The sequence below is a fragment of the Delphinus delphis genome, chromosome 14, assembly GCF_949987515.2.
Source record: "Delphinus delphis chromosome 14, mDelDel1.2, whole genome shotgun sequence".
NCBI lineage: Eukaryota > Metazoa > Chordata > Mammalia > Artiodactyla > Delphinidae > Delphinus > Delphinus delphis.
In genome coordinates, this window is record NC_082696.1 from 49,384,140 (window position 1) to 49,401,550 (window position 17,411).

At 46.6% G+C, this 17,411-nt stretch overlaps 1 protein-coding gene across 3 annotated transcripts; it reads left to right on the plus strand.

Moving 5' to 3' along the window:
- Positions 1-782: 782 nt before the first annotated feature.
- On the plus strand, positions 783-16,329 carry ZBTB24 (zinc finger and BTB domain containing 24). Of its 3 annotated transcripts, XM_060030107.1 has the most exons (7): positions 783-953; positions 1,613-2,596; positions 5,244-5,411; positions 5,911-5,994; positions 6,679-6,762; positions 14,441-14,522; positions 15,300-16,329. In XM_060030107.1, the coding sequence occupies exons 2-7, from the start codon at positions 1,642-1,644 to the stop codon at positions 16,018-16,020; spliced, it is 2,094 nt and encodes a 697-aa protein (XP_059886090.1). In that variant the 5' UTR covers positions 783-953; positions 1,613-1,641; the 3' UTR covers positions 16,021-16,329. The 3 variants fall into 3 exon arrangements, with proteins under 3 accessions (XP_059886090.1, XP_059886093.1, XP_059886092.1); XM_060030109.1 differs by lacking the exon at positions 14,441-14,522 and having other exon boundaries at positions 790-953; positions 15,300-15,568; XM_060030110.1 differs by lacking the exons at positions 14,441-14,522; positions 15,300-16,329 and having other exon boundaries at positions 789-953; positions 6,599-6,693.
- The last annotated feature ends 1,082 nt before the right edge of the window (positions 16,330-17,411 follow it).

Consider the following 17,411-nt stretch of genomic DNA (forward strand, 5'->3'; position numbering starts at 1 on the left):
TGAATAAATCAATGAAACAGAAAAAGGAGCCCAGAAATGGATCCTAAGCAGGGCAGTGACTTCAGTCTCTGGATGTGATCTGCATTTGGAAAGATCTCCTGTATTCCTGTGTATTGGAGGGAACAACACTGCAACTCAGGCTAGTTAGAAACCCTTAATAGTCTACTGAAGAAAGATGCTGAAAGTCTGAACAATAATGATCATTTTAATGATAGTAGACATGAATTAAACAATTAAGCCCATTTCATACTTAATCTTGTTTACCCCACAGCCACCCAGTGTTGGCACTGGTGTCAACTTCTCCATTTCACAAGTAAGGTAAACAAGGTTGACAGGATAAGTAACTTGATCAAGATCACTCAGTACCCAGATCTGTTTGACTGCAGCTCTCTCTTCAGGCCCTTGGACTCAGGCATTGGATGATGGTTTTGATGCTGATGCTGATGCTGATGATGACGACGATGACGGTGAACGTAAAGGCGCTTTCATTCATTCGGCACACATGAGAGACCTGAAAGCCGGCTTCAGCGTCCAGAAAGGAGAAAAGACTAAATTGATTAAGGTGTCAGTGAGCCACTAATAGGATATAAAACTTCCATAACTGCAGAGGACAACGCCGCTACTGCCCTCTGCCCCCTACTCACCTCAAACACCAGACCTGCCAGGACTCCGTTGGCGGCGCCTCCGGGGACCTCAGGCTCTGCTCCACCCCGCCCCGCCCCCGGGCGCCTCCGCGCGCCACGTGGTCCGGCGTCCGCGCAGGCGGGTCGCGGCGCCGGCGCTTCCGTGTTGGCTGCGGCGACGGCGGCGGCGCAGGGGCGGAAGCCGCGCGGCCCGGAGACGGCAGAGGCTGGCCGGGCGGAGCTGGGGGCCTGGGCGGGCCCGGCGTGGGTGCGCCCGCCAGGCCCCGTGTGGGCCACCCGCGATTTGGACTCTGCCGGGCGTCCGGAGAGGTAGGTCCGCCACTGGCCATCCGTCGGTGGCGCGGCACCGCAGCCGTGTCGACCCCTCCCCAGCCGGCAGCTCGCGGGCCCGGCCCAAGAGGTCCAGGGTCGGAGGTAGGGGCCTCCCCCGCGGCCCGCTCCCAGCTCGGCGGGCTCCGGGGAATCGCGCGCCCTCAGCTCCCCGCACCGTCGGGCGCCAGCCTGGGCGGTCCGCGCCGCCTTTCCAGAGGGAGGCCGGATACGTTATTATTACTTCATTGCAGCTACCCCAGTTCACTTTGTTTTTCTTCACTCTTTCTATTTTTGTGTCACAGACAAAATGGCTAATAATATGTAAAATCGACGACACTGTAGTTTTCATTCTTCTATTTGTGCAACTATGGAAAGTTAGTGCAGGGAAGGACTTTAGAGATGGTTGAGCTCAATTCCTTCATTTTACAGAGCAGAAAACAGACCCTGAGAGGTCACGTGGATGTCGGAAGTTCACCCAGCTGGGTAATGGTACAATAGGAATGAGAACCCAAAGCTAAGTTTTTAAATAGTCTTTTAAAAGTGGTAAATGATGAAATTTAGCCAACAAAGTGAAGTGACTAGTAGGTTCCTTTGGGCTGGGATTAATCTTGTTAGAGAATGCCTCCTCCTTTTTAAACATTATTTTCTTATTTCAGGTTTAATCCTTCTTGGGCTTCTAAAGAAAATGGCAGAAACATCATCAGAGCCTTCTGGGCAGCTGGTTGTACACTCAGACACTCACAGTGACACCATCCTGGCCAGTTTCGAGGATCAGAGGAAGAAAGGCTTCCTCTGTGACATTACTTTAATCGTGGAGAATGTGCATTTCCGGGCCCACAAAGCCTTACTTGCTGCCAGTAGTGAATACTTCTCAATGATGTTTGCTGAAGAGGGGGAGATTGGCCAGTCCATTTATATGCTGGAAGGCATGGTTGCCGACACGTTTAGTATCCTGCTGGAATTTATCTACACGGGTTGTCTCCAGGCCAGTGAGAAAAGTACAGAACAAATCCTGGCTACTGCCCAGTTCTTAAAAGTCTATGACCTGGTAAAGGCTTACACAGACTTTCAAAATAATCATAGCTCCCCAAAGCCACCGACTTTGAACACAGCTGGCGCTCCAGTGGTTGTTATTTCTAATAAGAAAAATGATCATCCAAAGCGGAAACGGGGAAGACCAAGAAAAGTCAACAGTCTGCAGGAGGGGAAATCAGAACTGGCTGCAGAGGAAGAAATACAGCTGAGAGTGAACAATTCAGTTCAGAATAGACAAAACTTTGTGGTTAAAGAGGGAGACGATGGTGTACTGAATGAACAGATTCCAGCAAAAGAATTGGAAGAATATGAGCCGGCTTGTGAGCCAGGTAGAGGGGAGGAAATGCCAGCTGAAAAAGATGAGAACTGTGATCCCAAGATCCAGGATGGGCAGGACAACCAGAATCGGTGCAGCAAGCGGAGGATTCGGAGGTCCGTCAAACTGAAAGATTATAAACTAGTTGGGGATGAAGACGACCAGGGTTCAGCCAAGAGGGTCTGTGGAAGGAGGAAGCGCCCTGGTGGCCCCGAGGCCCGTTGTAAAGACTGTGGCAAAGTGTTTAAGTATAATCACTTTTTAGCAATCCACCAGAGAAGCCACACGGGTAATTACTCTTTCACAGCTTATTGGAATATGTTTTGGAGAAGTAACAATAATAACAGCTTTCATTTATTGTGCGATGTCTATGTGATGGGCATTGTAATAAAGTATACATGTTATTGCATTGAATTCTCACAACAGTCCTGTGAGACAGTTAATATTGTGCAGATGCAAAGACTAAGTCTAGAAAGCTGAAGGTAACTTGCCCAGGGCATCCATGTAGCGACAGGTGGGAATTGAACCCAAGGAACCTGATTCCAGAACCTCTCTACTTATTTGAAGTTGTTGGTTCAAGGCTTGAATGTCCAGGAATCAAGCTGTAGCCAAAGTTAATATGCTTTATGATTCTTGAAGATTCCTCATCTTGACCATAGCTGTGTTTTTGCCCAGATCTGTCTGGACAGCTCTCTCACTCAGCCATCTAGCTGTAAATGCCTTTTCCTTTTTGGTCTCTCTAGCCCCGTACTGGCCAATAGCTCTTTTGTGAGTATGGAAATGTTCTATATCTATGCTGTCCATTTTGGTGGCCACTAGCCACTTGCGTATTTTGAGCACTTGACATGCGGTGAGTGTGACTAAAGAACTGAATATTTTATTTTATTTATTTATTTATTTATTTTTTGCGGTACATGGGCCTCTCACTGTTGTGGCCTCTCCCGTTGCGGAGCACAGGCTTCGGACGCGCAGGCTCAGCAGCCATGGCTCACGGGCCCAGCCGCTCCGCAGCATGTGGGATCCTCCCGGACCGGGGCATGAACCCGTGTCCCCTGCATTGGCAGGCGGACTCTCAACCACTCTGCCACCAGGGAAGCCCCTGAATATTTTATTTTAATTAATTTGAATAGCCACCATTCAGATGGTGGCTAGGCTGACAGTGCAGCCCTAGCCAGAAATCCCTCCTCCTTTGAGCTCTCTCTTAACGTACCTAACTCACTCTGCTTTGGGTCAGGCTGTAGTTATATACCTGTAATCTACCCCTGAACCTAATTGTAAGCATAAGTACAGGGTCTGGTACTTAAAACCTGTCATCCAGCAGCCTGCTGCCTTATGACCTGGCAGCATCCAGCATTGTGGTTCTCAACCTGGCTGCATGTTTTAGTCTCCAAGGGAGCTTCTAAAACTACCAGGGCCTGGGTCCCAGCCCCAGAGCTTCTGATTTCATTGCCTGGAGTGTTGGTGTTTTTAAAAGCTCCCCGGAGATTTTAAGTACAGATAGACTGAGACCCTGAATTTTGGTTCTTTGAACACAATAGACACTTGAGAAATACTTGTTGAACTGTAACAGAGGCTAGTTTAAGGAGTTAAATAGTTCTACTTAGATTCATTAAGGAAAACAGCATGTAGCATCTTCCCTTTTCCCAGTGGTTTCTGCAATTTTGCATTGAATCACTTTAGTGTGGGTCTCTTTTCTTCCACTTGAGTGGTTACCAGTAGATCCATACAGTCTGGAAAACCACCTTTTAGTTCCAGAAAAATTTCATGAGTTATTTCATAGATGATTCCCCTCTGTTTCCTCTGCTCTCTCTTTCTGGAACTCCTCCCATTTGGATGTTGAACCTCCTGGACTCATCCTCTCATTTTCTTATCTTTTGTCTCCTATTTTCCATCACTTTCTGCTATACTTTTTGGGAGATTTCCACTTTATCTTTCAACTTTTATTGTTTTTCTATTTCTACTCTTATTTTTTTTTTACTTCTAGGAGCTCTTTTGTTCTCTAAATTCTTTTTTTGTTTGTTTTTAGTTAGAATCCTCTGTGAGCCTGTTAATAACAACATTTACTTATTTGTTAATTTTTAATGCTTTCTTCACTCTGGGTAGTCTGTTTTCTGCAAGCTGCTTTTTCTCTTATCCGTTTTGGTATCTATTTCTACTACTAAAGACCTTCCTTGACTGTCTGGTGATTTTTTTTTTAATCATGTTCAATTACATGCAAGAATGGTTTGCTAAAAGATTTTTTTTTAGTCATGTTTAATTACATGCAAGAATGGTTTGCTAAAAGCTACTGGCAACTCTGCAGATGTAGACAGGGCCTGCAGGCATCTTGCTGATACCCGGCATCACATTTTCAGCTCTCTTACTGCCGGCCCTTCGCATTCCAGGAGAAGATGCTCCACCTCCCACCTGGGGGCTGTGGGCCTGGCTGCCTGCTAGCGCAGGAGGGGGCAGAAGGCTGGGGGGAGTCTCATCCCAGATGTGAACTTTGACTTGCTCTCCCTGTCGTAGTGGCTCCACTGCGCTAGGAGACCTCTAACCCTGAGACCCCTAGTCCAGAGATCCTTCATCCAATTTACCCTCTTCAGAGAGCAGTCTCCATCTTCTGCTGGGGAGAGGGTCAGTCTCCTGGTTACATGGAGTAGGAGACTGGACCTGGGGGGCCTAACTACCTTTGAAACGGACTGTCATTTATCCTCCCTCACCCCTATTTTCAGAGATAACAGGTGCCACCAGTTCCTCCTTGTGGAGGCTCTGTCTTAAATTAGGTTGTGTGTATCTCAGCGTTCCTCACCGCTGGTGTAGGACTCGTCTAGCTCCATCTTGCAAAATGTTATTGCTGATGTTGTCTCTCCTGTTCACTGTTGTTTTAATTTGGGAGGGGACAGAAGGATGTGCAGATTCTTACTTACATCATGTTTCTGGGGCTCTTATTCCAGGGGAGCGACCTTTCAAATGTAATGAGTGTGGAAAAGGCTTTGCCCAGAAGCACTCCCTGCAGGTCCACACCCGGATGCACACAGGCGAGCGGCCGTACACCTGCACCGTGTGCAGCAAGGCTCTCACGACCAAGCACTCGCTGCTGGAGCACATGAGCCTGCACTCAGGTAGCGGGCTTGCGCCGGGGAGCCAGCTGCCACCAGATTCCCATTCCTGGGGTGGGCATTACCGTGATCTAAATGGTCTTTTCTCAGCCTCGTATCATTCCCCACATGATACCGTTGAAAGACAGAATTGTGCACCTGTCAGAGTGTAGTTTAGAGTTCTGCACAGCATTGAGCCTTAAACTAGGGTTTATAAACTGGCTGCTGGCAGTGCAGTGTGCAGTCATGACTTGTTTAAGCACCAGAGTTTAGAATTATTTTACTTTGGATGCTTTTGCGGGGGAACTTGAATTCTCCAGTTCTGCCCCGGTCTCCATCACTCCCTGTTGCCTTACATGCTTTTGCACATTTATGTTACTGTGGTAGACTCTGAAGGCATTTGGGTTTGTAGACAAGTCACTTGTGTTATTTGTAGAAAATGGGGATCTGGGCCCACTGGGATACTTACCTTATTAGTGAGCATTCCAGTTCTTTATAGTTTTTTGCGTGTTTTGTTTGGCAGGACAGAAGTCTTTTACATGTGATCAGTGTGGAAAATATTTCAGCCAGAAAAGACAACTAAAGAGCCATTACCGAGTTCATACAGGTACAATACAGTGAGAGAAAATTTGGATTGGCTGGGGGAGAAACGCAAATACAAATTGTTTCCGAAACAGTAGGTTCATATTGTAGAAGATAAATGAGTTTTTAGGGAAATGGTTCTTAAAAAGCAATCTAAATTAGGTGTCCTTGGGTTACTCTCTGCTACCTTGTGATTTATATTAAATTTTTATATTGCAGTTTCGGTGCCACACGCAGAAACCCTGCAAAATTGGTATTGTTCAAGGCACCAGTTGACTAAGAGGGCACCAGTCGATTAGCTGTCAGTGGTGCCTGGACAGAGGTGTCACCACCCCATAGCCGTCAGTCCAGGCTTTCTGCAGCCTGACTCCACCTATTGTCCTTTTTTCTTTCCTGCCAACTGATAATAAATGGAGGGGGGATTGGGAGCATCATCTGAGATCGGTTGGCCACAGTGACACCAGTGCGTTGAGGGAAAAAGGAGATAACACTTAGGGAGACTGGAAGGGTCCCACCTCTGATGGGGAAGCAGTGAGTCGAGATGCCTAGGAAACTATTAACTGTTACCAAATTTAATTTTAAAATTGTTGTGTTATTAAAGCACCATATTTAAAGTGATTATTTTTCAGGGAAGTGCTTTAACACAAATCACTGAAGAAATGCAGGGACAGCATATATGCACTGACACTTTTTTTATTGTTGCGACAAGGCCACTCGTTACCGGAATGTAACCACTGCCGCCGCAAATTCATGGATGTGTCTCAGCTAAAGAAACATCTGCGGACACACACAGGTAAAAGTCCATCTCACCCTGTCTTTCTAGTGTGCTTTATGTTTTTAGGGGAGCGAGAAATGAAGTACTGGGAGTCCCCTCTTCAGACTGTGTTTTTGTAAATTGTGTGGGAATTTTATAAGTAGGTCCCATAAAAAGCCCAGGCAGAATGCTGTCACACAATCCTGTGGGGACATCACATGTCTGTAGGTTAGCAAAATGGAGCGTACTTACTGAGCATTGTTCATAAATGAAACCTCATGTAATACCACAAAATAGTACAAGTCTGAATCAGGTTGCGTGTTTAAATTTTAATTTACCTCAGCATTGAAGATTATCAAGATAAACTTTTTAGAAAACGAAGCAGACACTAAGGCAGCACAGGCACTGAGGATTTTTCCGCTTTCTCTCCTAGAACCAGTACTTAGAACTTAAGCATCACCACCTCCAGAAAAATCAGCTTCCAGGTTGAAGAGGAGGCAGGATCAATTAGGGCAGGTCAAATTCTTTCATTTAAGATCAGAAAAGTAAAAATGTGGGCCTTTTAGAACTTTGGGTAAGAAGCATTTCTTAAAAAGAAACATTTCTTAAAAAGAAACCTGTTAGTTTTTCTAAGAAAAGCTTCCTATTCTAGATTGATAGTTTAATGATTCTGTTAAATTGTCTACCAACATTATATATCAGATTGCTTTATGTTGCTTTGGACATTTTTTTGAAAACACAATTTTTCTCAAAGTCATTTACTTTCTTAAATATCTCATAAGGTATGAATTTTATGAAAATGGATCTCTATACAGTCTTTCTACAGACATCATTCGTAGGTTCTGTGAAATTTAATTCATCCACTTAACACATATTTACTGAACAGTACCAGGCACTGGGTACCAGGCCCTGTTGTGGGCCCTGAGGATACAGCACTGCCTGAGATGGACAGAGCCCCTGCTCTTGAGGGGTTAACATTCAAACAGGAGACAAAGAACAAGCGTGTGAGTAACCTGTTAGGTGGGGATAAGTGCTCTGAAGGACTAAACGCAGGGGCAGGAGGCAGGAGGGGGAGCTGCCCTTTGACATGGGGGCTTGTCTGGGAAGGCCTTGCTGATGAGGTACCATCTTAGATGGAGATCTGCTGCTGTGGGGAGTGAGTGAGCCATCGTGTCTACCCCGGAGAAGAGCGTTCTAGGCAGAGCCGGGGCAGTGGGAGTAGGAGTGTGTAGTGTGGGTGGACATCAGAGGCTGCTGGAGCCCGTGTGACACGGGGTTCCCGGCCTGGCTGTGTGCTTCGACCCCCTGAGAAGCTTTTAAAAAGACAAAGCCTGGTCCCACCCCCAGAGATTCTGATCGAAGTGACTGGGGATGAGGCCTTGGAATTGGCATTTTTAAAAGCTCCCCAGGTTTTTCTAGTGTGCGCTTAGGCCTAAGAACTTCTGAAGGCACAGTAAAGACTTTGGATTTTATTCTGAACGGGATGGCTTTACTGCGAGGAGTGACATGATGTAACAGAGAATTTTAATAGGATCACAGCAGCCTCCGGTGTGGGGTGAGGCAGGGGCGGAGGCGCCCGTAGGGGTGAGGTAGGGGCGGAGGCACCCGTAGGAGGGTGGAAAGACCCATTAGGAGGCGGTGCCAGACAGGGGCTTGGCGCAGGGCTTGGTGCAGGGCGGCAGTGGTGGGGAGGCGGCGAGTGGCCCAGCGCCAGATGTATTCTGAAGGAAGACTCCCGTGATGGGCCCGTGATTGGATATGGGGGTGAGCGGAGGGGAGGCGGAAGCAGCCGGAAGGGTGAGAACCCGGGGAAGACGGAGGGACAAATGGAGAGTTAGACTTTAGACACATGGGGCGTGAGACGTCTGTTTGGCACCCAGGTGCACGAGCGGAGGAGACGGCTGGGTATCTGTGCCCGAGCTCAGGGGGCACCGCGAGCAGCGGTCGAGATTCCCGTGCTTACACACAGGCCTTTAGGCAGCATATGGGGCTGTGAAGAGAACCTCCGCGGGAGGGCGGAGGTGGAGGAGAGCCAAGCTGTCTCGGTTACGTGGCGCAGTGCCCGGGGTGAGACGTTTCATCTTCTGAGCATAAGGTGTCAGTGAGGCTTCTGGTCTTTCTGAGGAGAACCAGGCCTTGAACTGGGGGTGAAAGCACGAGTCCTCTTTCCAGGATCCCAGCAAACTCTGCTCCACCCACTACCCTGAGGAGCAGAAGAGAGAAGTGGAGGATGCGATGGGTGGGAGAGGAGATGACAGGGACTCTGTAAAGTTTTTGTCTGACTGAGAGATAAGAGGTCAAACCCGTCAAAAGATTGGGCTCTTGGAAGCAGAGACTGTGACCCTTCTGTCCTTAGCCTGGAGAATATGCACAATATTGGTGTTGAAAAGAGTTGGGGTGCCGCTTGCCTGCTCCCCGGGCAGAGAGGAAGGTTTGGGAGAGGCTGCTTGGCAGAGCTGGCGCTCAGCCTCCATGGACAGTGGTGAGGACAGCCGCCAGCAGGGCAGGCGGGTCCTGCCGAGAGGGCCACACCCATGGGAAAACCAAGACTCTCTTCTCTTAGCTCTTTAAGTGCAAACTCTCTCTGGGTTAGATATCCTTTGCCAAGCACAAAAAAATCAGAGATAAACAAGAGGTGCTTTCTTCCCTAGAGGGCATGTTCAGTGGCGGGGGTGGGGGGGATGGATGCAATTTGAAAGGGAAGCAAGGTGACAGGCAGTGCCAACGAGGTCGCTGCAGCTCAGTTCTTTCCCCATACCTGGAGCTGGTCAGTCTTTCAGGAACTGAGCCAAGCCATGCCAAGCAAAGGAGTGTGTTCACTTAACAAAGGGACTGCACCTCTCTGTTGTCTGCAGTACCGCCTTCCTGACATCACTGTACCTGCAAACCAAGTTAGTGATCCCAAGATTGCTTGGTGAGCTGGGAGCAAGTTCAGAGAATTAGCCCAGGTCATGGAGAAGCCTGGTGCATGGCCTCTGACCGCAGTAGAGTCCCAGCCCTCCAGTGTCCCTGTCCCTTGTGTGGTGTTAGGTAAACACTGATCCTCCCCTGTGGGCTCCCACTACTCCCAGGTAGATCCCCTGCCTGTGACACAGTTAATTGAGCCACAGCTTTCATTCACAGCCTCATTTTGTTGGATTGGATATGAAGCTTCCTAAATCTCAGCCATGTTTTCAGACTATCCTTTAATGTTGCTCATGCCCAACTTTGAGAGACCTGGGGGTCCCTCAGTGTAACATACCTTTCCAGAGTTTACATGTGATCTAGTAAGAACCTCAGTACAGTGTGATACGAGCCCCAGTAGAGGTGTGAACATAGGGACAGAAGTGTTTCACTTTCCCTGGGAAGGTCTGGGAAAGCGTCCCAGAGGAAGGACCTGAGTCTTGAAGCCAGAGTAAGTGCTAGACAGACAGAGGAAGCTGGAAGAGGTGTTTCCAGACAGGAACAGGATGCGTGGGGTTGACGATGTGAGAGGCTGGCATCCGAGGGCCGTAGTGAGGAATTCCACGGTGAACAGCTAGAGTGAGATTGCTGACAAGGGGCAGGCCCCTGGTGAAGCGGGGGGTGGTCTTTGGGCAGAGAGGAGGCATATTTTGGTTCGTGCATTGAAAAGGACTCAGGCAGCCCAAGGAGGATGGTCAGAGAGGGAAGGTCCTGGGGATGAGCCAGTTACCAGGCTCTGGGGAAGAAAGATGAAGGCCTTCAAGTTAAGAGAGTGGACAGAAGAGATATACTTACGAGATTTTTAGTCTGGGAAAAAAAGAGTCACTGCATATGTGACGAAGTGTTAATAGCCCAAATATGGGAACATGAGTGCCCAGGAGAAAACTGGGCAGGGGGACCTGAAAGGCATATCACAGAAAAAGACATAGGAATGGCCAGTAGACGTCTGAAACGATGTTAACTGCATTAATTGTCAGAGAAAAAGAAATGTGCATTTCTTTTGGCCCATTAGATTGACAAATATGTGAGGCAATGGGCATCTTTAAGTTCTGTTGATGGGAAGGGAATTTGGGAACTTCCTGGAAAGAACTTTGGCAATGTGAATCAAAAGGTAAGCTGTCCAGTTGGGAAAAGATGTTTGCATAAGGATGTTCAACGTAAGCAGGATTGTTTATAATATCACAGGCTTAAAAGTGACCTAAATGTTCCTCAGTAAGGGATTAGTTAGGTAAATTTTGGACAAGATACATAGTGGAACACAAAACACCATTTTAAAATGTCTGTTTGTTTGTTTTTAACCATTTTTTTAAGATGAATTTTCCATTCCCATTTGACGTTACAGACCAGCATGCACTGGCCAATCTCATGGTGTACATGGTATATCACCTGTGTGTGTGCACAGAGACGCCTGTAAAGGTTTCATCACAGTGTGAGGTGGCAGTCTACAGGGGAATTCTGAGTGTCTTTTGTACACTTTGTGCTTTTCAGTATTACTTGAGGTTTCTACAGTGAACGTTGTTGATTTGTGAAGAAAACGAAAGCAGCTGTTTGAGGAATTTAGATGTACAGAACTAGATTGCCAGTCGAATGTGCACTCGGAGCAGACTGGACTGTCGGGCCTGGCTGGGTCAGGGGCTGGACGCTGCTGCGTTAACCAAGATGGTCACGTGGGTTTTAGCCAATGGGGTAGGAAACCCGGCCATGCTACCCAACAAGCCCGCAGGAGTCGGTGCCCTCTGGAGCTGGGATGGGGATTCACAGGTCGTCAGAGTGGGGTGGGATGCGGGGCATGCACAGCTGAGGAGAGGGTCTGGAAGGAAAACTTCTGAGTTACTTAAATATTTCTGTCAGCATCCCCCTGGGTGAAACCTGCACTCGTGTCTCTGCCCTGTCCTTTCATTGCCATTGTCTGATCCTCCTGTAACCAACTCCCTTCTGGCCCCGCTGCCACCCAGGCCCTGTCACCTCACCTTTTCTCTTTCCTCTCTGTCTGCTTCCTGCACCTCCTGGTCCAGGCCTCGGCACTGTGGCTTAGACTGTTACACAGATTCCTACAGCCGCCCCTACCCACCGTCCCCACATATATTTTCTTAGTACTTTGTCCTGTCTGTCTTCTGCTAAAAACGTCCAGAAGTTCCATGGGTCCTCTGCCTGGAATTTACGGCTCTTCGTGGCCTGGCCTCACCTTTTAGGTCCCACGCTCGTCAGAGTGAATCCTCATCCCTCTTTGTCCTCCCTGTGGTCATTTCCGACACCCGCTGTTTGGTCATTCTGCTTATCCTAGTACCTGAATGGGGCCTCTCTCCAGTCCAGCCAGCTCCTGCCTCGTCCTCACACATCCTGTCCGCAGAATTGTTGATACCACTCATTTGAGTGTTCAGTCAGCTGCAGCCCTGCCGCTGTACTTGATTACCACATGTATCTTTTTGAGGCTGTGATCCTGTCTTTTGTTTCCTTTTTGTTTCTCAGCTCCGTGCTTTGTTGAGGGTCCGCCCATCCTTGTAGAGCTGAGGCAAAGGAAGAAGGAATGTGTCGGTGAACCGGAGGCAGTGGAGCCATGTAACCATTACCAGAACAAGTTAGGAACCAGAGGAGTAGGAAGACTTTCCCCAGATTCACGTTGGCTAGGAAAATTTGCCTTCTTACTGTGCTCGAGGATGTTTCTGGAAAGAGTTTCCAGTATTGAAAACATTTGCCAACAAAATTCCTGAGGTGTTGCAACCCCAGATGGAATTGAATGCTAACGTGAACGTTGTTGTATGTGCTCCCCACACAGAACTTTACAGTGACAGGCGGACAGAGCAGGTACTCAGTCTTGGAATTGGGAGAGGGAGAAAAACCGAGATCAGAATAGAACGCAGCTCTGGTTGGAAAGCTGTGGAAAGAATGACAGTGGCCTGGTTTTAACCTTTGGAGTGGTAAGAGTTACTGCTGCAAAGACGCAGACTCACCCAAATTGTCATAAGTGTCCTCTGCCTAGACTGAACTTGGGGAAACATCTCACCTGAATTTTCTAGTAGATGCTGTGAAAGGGAAGCTACCTGACCATCCCCCACTTCACTCATCCCTTGTTATATAGTTAAGTGGGATTTTTCTTTTTTCTTTTTCTTCTTTTTTTTTTCAAATTCATAGTTCCCTTGCCTGCATTAGGATCACTTAGTTGCATTTCTGGAGGGCATGGCAGTCTGTCATTGTATGTGCAGTGTATAAACTAGCGCTAAATAAATGCTGTTGAAGCCTTATTAAAATTGTCAGGGACTTCCCTGGTGGCTCAGTGGTTAAGAATCCGCCTGCCAGTGCAGGGGACACGGGTTCGATCCCTGGTCCAGGAAGATCCCACATGCCGCAGAGCAGCTAAGCCTGTTTGCCACAACTACTGAGCCTGCGCTCTAGAGCCCGTGTTCCACAACAAGAGAAGCCACCGCAATGAGAGGTCCACGCACCGCAATGAAAAGTAGGCCCCTCTCGCCGCAACTAGAAAAAGCCTGTGTGCAATAACGAAGACCCAATGCGGCCGTAAATAAATAAAGAGATAGATAGATAAATAAATCTATTTCTTAAAAAAAAAATTGCCAGACCCCACTAGGGGTCCGGAGCAGTCACGACATCTTATGTGGGCCTCAGTTCCCACTCTGTGAAATTCATTTACTCAACAAGGATTTCTGGAACAGTGTGCAAGGCCCAGTTCTAGGCACTGGGGTCCTAGGAGTAGGCAGACTCACAGATCATCCTACATAAGACTGGGAGAGAGAGGTATAATAAATAACATACAGTATATAAGGTGGCGATAGCATTGTGGGAAAACTGACTTGGGAAGTGGACCAAGACATGCTGGGGCAGTGCTTTGGGTGGTGATAAAGGCTCACTGGTAGTGTGCCACTTGAGCAGAGACTTGAAGGCAGTGTGGAGAGTGAACCACACTGGGAGACCCTGGGGGAGACATGCCAGGGAGAGGGAGGGGATGATGAGTGCGAGGGCCCTGAGCGTGGCTTGCTTGGGGTGTGGTGTTCAGGGCCTCTCCAGGGGCTGTGTGATGAGCAGGGGAGAGTACCTGGTGAGGTTAGGCAGGTTTGGGGTGAGGAGTGGCAGTGGGTGGACAGATCTGTCAGAGCTGTGATTCCTTGTAGGCCCAGGGCTTTGGCTTTTATCTCTGGATGGGATGGGGAGCCATTAGAGCACTTGCAGCAGAGCGTGATAGGATCTGACTGTGTAAAGGGTCACTCCAGTTGCCTCATTCATTGTGGACGACAGGGAAGCAGAGCAGAAGTGGGCAAACTCACAAGGAGGCTGCTGCAGGGAGGTGATGGCAGCCTGGGCCAGGGGTGGCAGTGGAGGTGGTGAGAAGTGGTCAGGTTCTGGATACACTGGGAAGGTAGATATAAATGTGGATAATCCACAAGTCACCCTGGTACTCAGGGGCCCTTGGGAAGGTCAAGCAGTAAAGTGTGGGAGTGTAAGTTACCTAAGGGTGGACTGTACAGGAGCGAATGTGTGTCCTTTGTAGAATCACTTACCCCCTTGTTTCAGTGTTTAAGTGTTTGAGGGAAGGAACCGTACCCACTTTCTCTGTATCCTCCTGGCATCTAGGACACAGTGCTCAGGTACGTAGTAGGTGCTCGCTAAGTGCTTCATTCATTCACTCATGCTTACTGAGGGTTCCAGAGCTGACCCGAACACGTGCCTTTGTTCTTTTTTATATTGTGAAACTATGGGGTGGCTTTTGCTTTTTGTTTTATTTTGGATGTATATTTCTGAATGCTTTCCCCTTTTTTAGGTGAGAAGCCATTTACTTGTGAAATCTGTGGCAAATCTTTCACAGCAAAGAGTTCTCTTCAGACCCACATCAGGATCCATCGGTAAAGTTTTGCAGATCCTTTTCTCACACGGAGTCCTCATCCAACCCTGGCGTTCAGTGGGGTGACAAACAGTCCCTATATAGTCCTCTTCCCCAAATTATTACTCTAGTAGAAGTTCCTGGGCAGTTTATTATTTTGTTTTATCTTTTCAATAAAGAAATTCCTCACTTAGGCCAAATCAGGAAAACTGATTCTGGCCAGCAAAAGTTTGCGTTATTGATGGCATTTCTTAAATTTTGATTTATCTTCAGTCAAAACTAAATATTTAATATTTTCTGAATAAATTATTTGTTCATACAACTTATTTCCAGATTTGATTTAGTAGTTCTTCTAACACAGATAATTAGGGGCTACTCAAATTTTTAATATTGAAATCAATCATATATATTTATTTGGCTTCTAGAATCTAAAAATTGGCTGTGAGAGCTAAAAACAAAAAAGAACTTGGTGTGTAATTTATTACTATTTACCTTCTTATCTGAAATACACACTGTGGAATCATCAAATTTTATCATATCTGACCCAGCATCACAGCCCCATCTACCACCTGTCCTCAAACACCCCTCCCTGCCATTCTTTTTTTTTTTCTTAAGATTAGAAACTGAAGTCCATGGCAGGCGTGACTTGGTCCAAGTACTTAAGTTAGTAAGAGAACCCATGACTTATGCTTCCCAGTCAGGTTGATTTTCCTCTCTTCTTGACTGCTTCTCCCTAAATGATCAGGAAGTGATAAACATATCTTCCTGTTTTTAAAATGAAATGTATATTTTCTCGTAGAGGAGAAAAGCCATATTCCTGTACCGTGTGTGGCAAATCCTTCTCTGACTCGAGTGCCAAGAGGAGACACTGCATTCTGCACACGGGCAAAAAGCCTTTCTCCTGCCCTGAGTGTAACTTACAGTTTGCTCGCTTAGACAACTTGAAGGCTCACTTAAAAATTCATAGCAAAGAGAAACACGCGTCCGATGCCAGCAGCATTTCCGGCAATAATAATGCTGAAGAGGTCAGGAATATTCTTCAGCTGCAGCCCTATCAACTCTCTACCTCCGGAGAGCAGGAAATTCAGCTTCTTGTAACTGATTCTGTACATAACATCAACTTCATGCCTGGTCCTAGCCAAGGAATCAGCATCGTCACTGCAGAGAGTTCCCAGAACATGACGGCAGACCAGGCTGCTAACCTCACCCTGCTCACGCAGCAGCCAGAGCAACTGCAGAACTTAATTCTTTCAGCTCAACAGGAGCAAACAGAACACATTCAAAGCCTCAATATGATTGAAAGCCAGATGGAACCCTCACAGACCGAGCCAGTGCACGTCATCACACTTTCCAAGGAAACTCTGGAACATCTTCACGCCCATCAAGAGCAAACAGGGGAGCTCCATTTAGCAAGCGCTTCAGATCCGGCTCAGCACCTACAGCTGACACAGGAGCCTGCTCCACCACCACCCGCCCACCAGGTGCCCCAGTCCACGCCGCTCAGCCAGGAGCAGAGCTGACCCGATCACGTGCCTGACTGCTCCGTCGGCCTCTTCTCCGTCAGCCCGCTGTGACTGGATTGTGTGCTTGAAGTCAGGCTTTCTGCAACGCTCACTTACAGATTCTTACAGAGATGTGGTAGCTCACTGAGCCAGCCGATAGCGTCCATCCAAGAGGCAAGATGTGTATATCGTGTCTTATATCTAATACTGATTTGGATTTAGCATTTCAATATTGATGAATGGTTTTCATTTACTACATCTCTTAAAGACTTGTGTAACTTTTCTTTGGGGGCATTGCATTAAACTTTTCTGTGAGTATTAAATGTTCACAGCCATAGTCATGGTCTTACTGACTTTTCCAGTTATATTTTTTAGAACGAAGAAAATCATATGTTGTATTGGGTACAATGGTTCGTTGTCCCTTCCCCCTTAGGCAACACAATTGCCACTATAAGACAAGTTGGGGCCGAATATGACAGATTACAACTTTGGGGACTCTGTCCTTTTAATAACTTCCAATCCCCTAAGACAGAGTAATTTCTCAAGGTTTAATCTCTGTGTGGTACAGTGGGCTCATCATGTCGTGTTTAAGATAGAGTCAAAGACAACATGACCTAAATGTCTATTTTAACTCAACATTCACAAAACAAGAAAGCCAAAAGAATAGGATTATTTTTTTAAATTCTAAACTCGACTTTTCTGAGAAACACAGATTTACATGTTTTTTTAAAAGCAGGTTGTTAAAAATTTAATTTAAAAGGCTAATGAAAGTATGAAATTGGATCAAGATATTCACCCCAAATAAATTCTGAATTTTTGTCAGCTTTGATATTTGATCTCCATGGTGAAGTTAAAGCTTTCTTAATTATCCTGGAATATAAAATTCAGTGTAATTTATGTTAAATATACTCTACTGGATTCTAATTGATCTCTGAAAATGTTGATCTATGTATTGTGTCTGATAACTTTTTAGATAGGAACTTATAATCTATTTTTATTGCAAAGTAGGTTAAATCTCAAAAAATAGACACATAATTTTTAAAAGTAAATTCTCCCAATCTTAAAAATAATTTTGAGCCTCAGAGACTTAGTAGCCAGCGTGTGTCTGTAGTTGTGTGATTTTAAATAATCGTCAGAAGATTAAATTATGTTTGGGTTACGTTTTTTCCAGCTCAGCCTATGTTATTGAATACGCTGACCACTTTCTCTCAAGTAAACTGGTAGAAGATTTTTGAGAAAAGGTGGGCACTAGTGTATGTTAATTAACATAATGCTGGTGGAGAGTAGGGGTAATCGCCCCTAAAATTAATAGGATCTTCATGTCAGTCACTCTTTGTTTTAGAGATCTTTGATTTCCACCTGAGTCAAATAAGCGTTGGGAGGTTAAAGTAATATAGAATTGTTAAGGT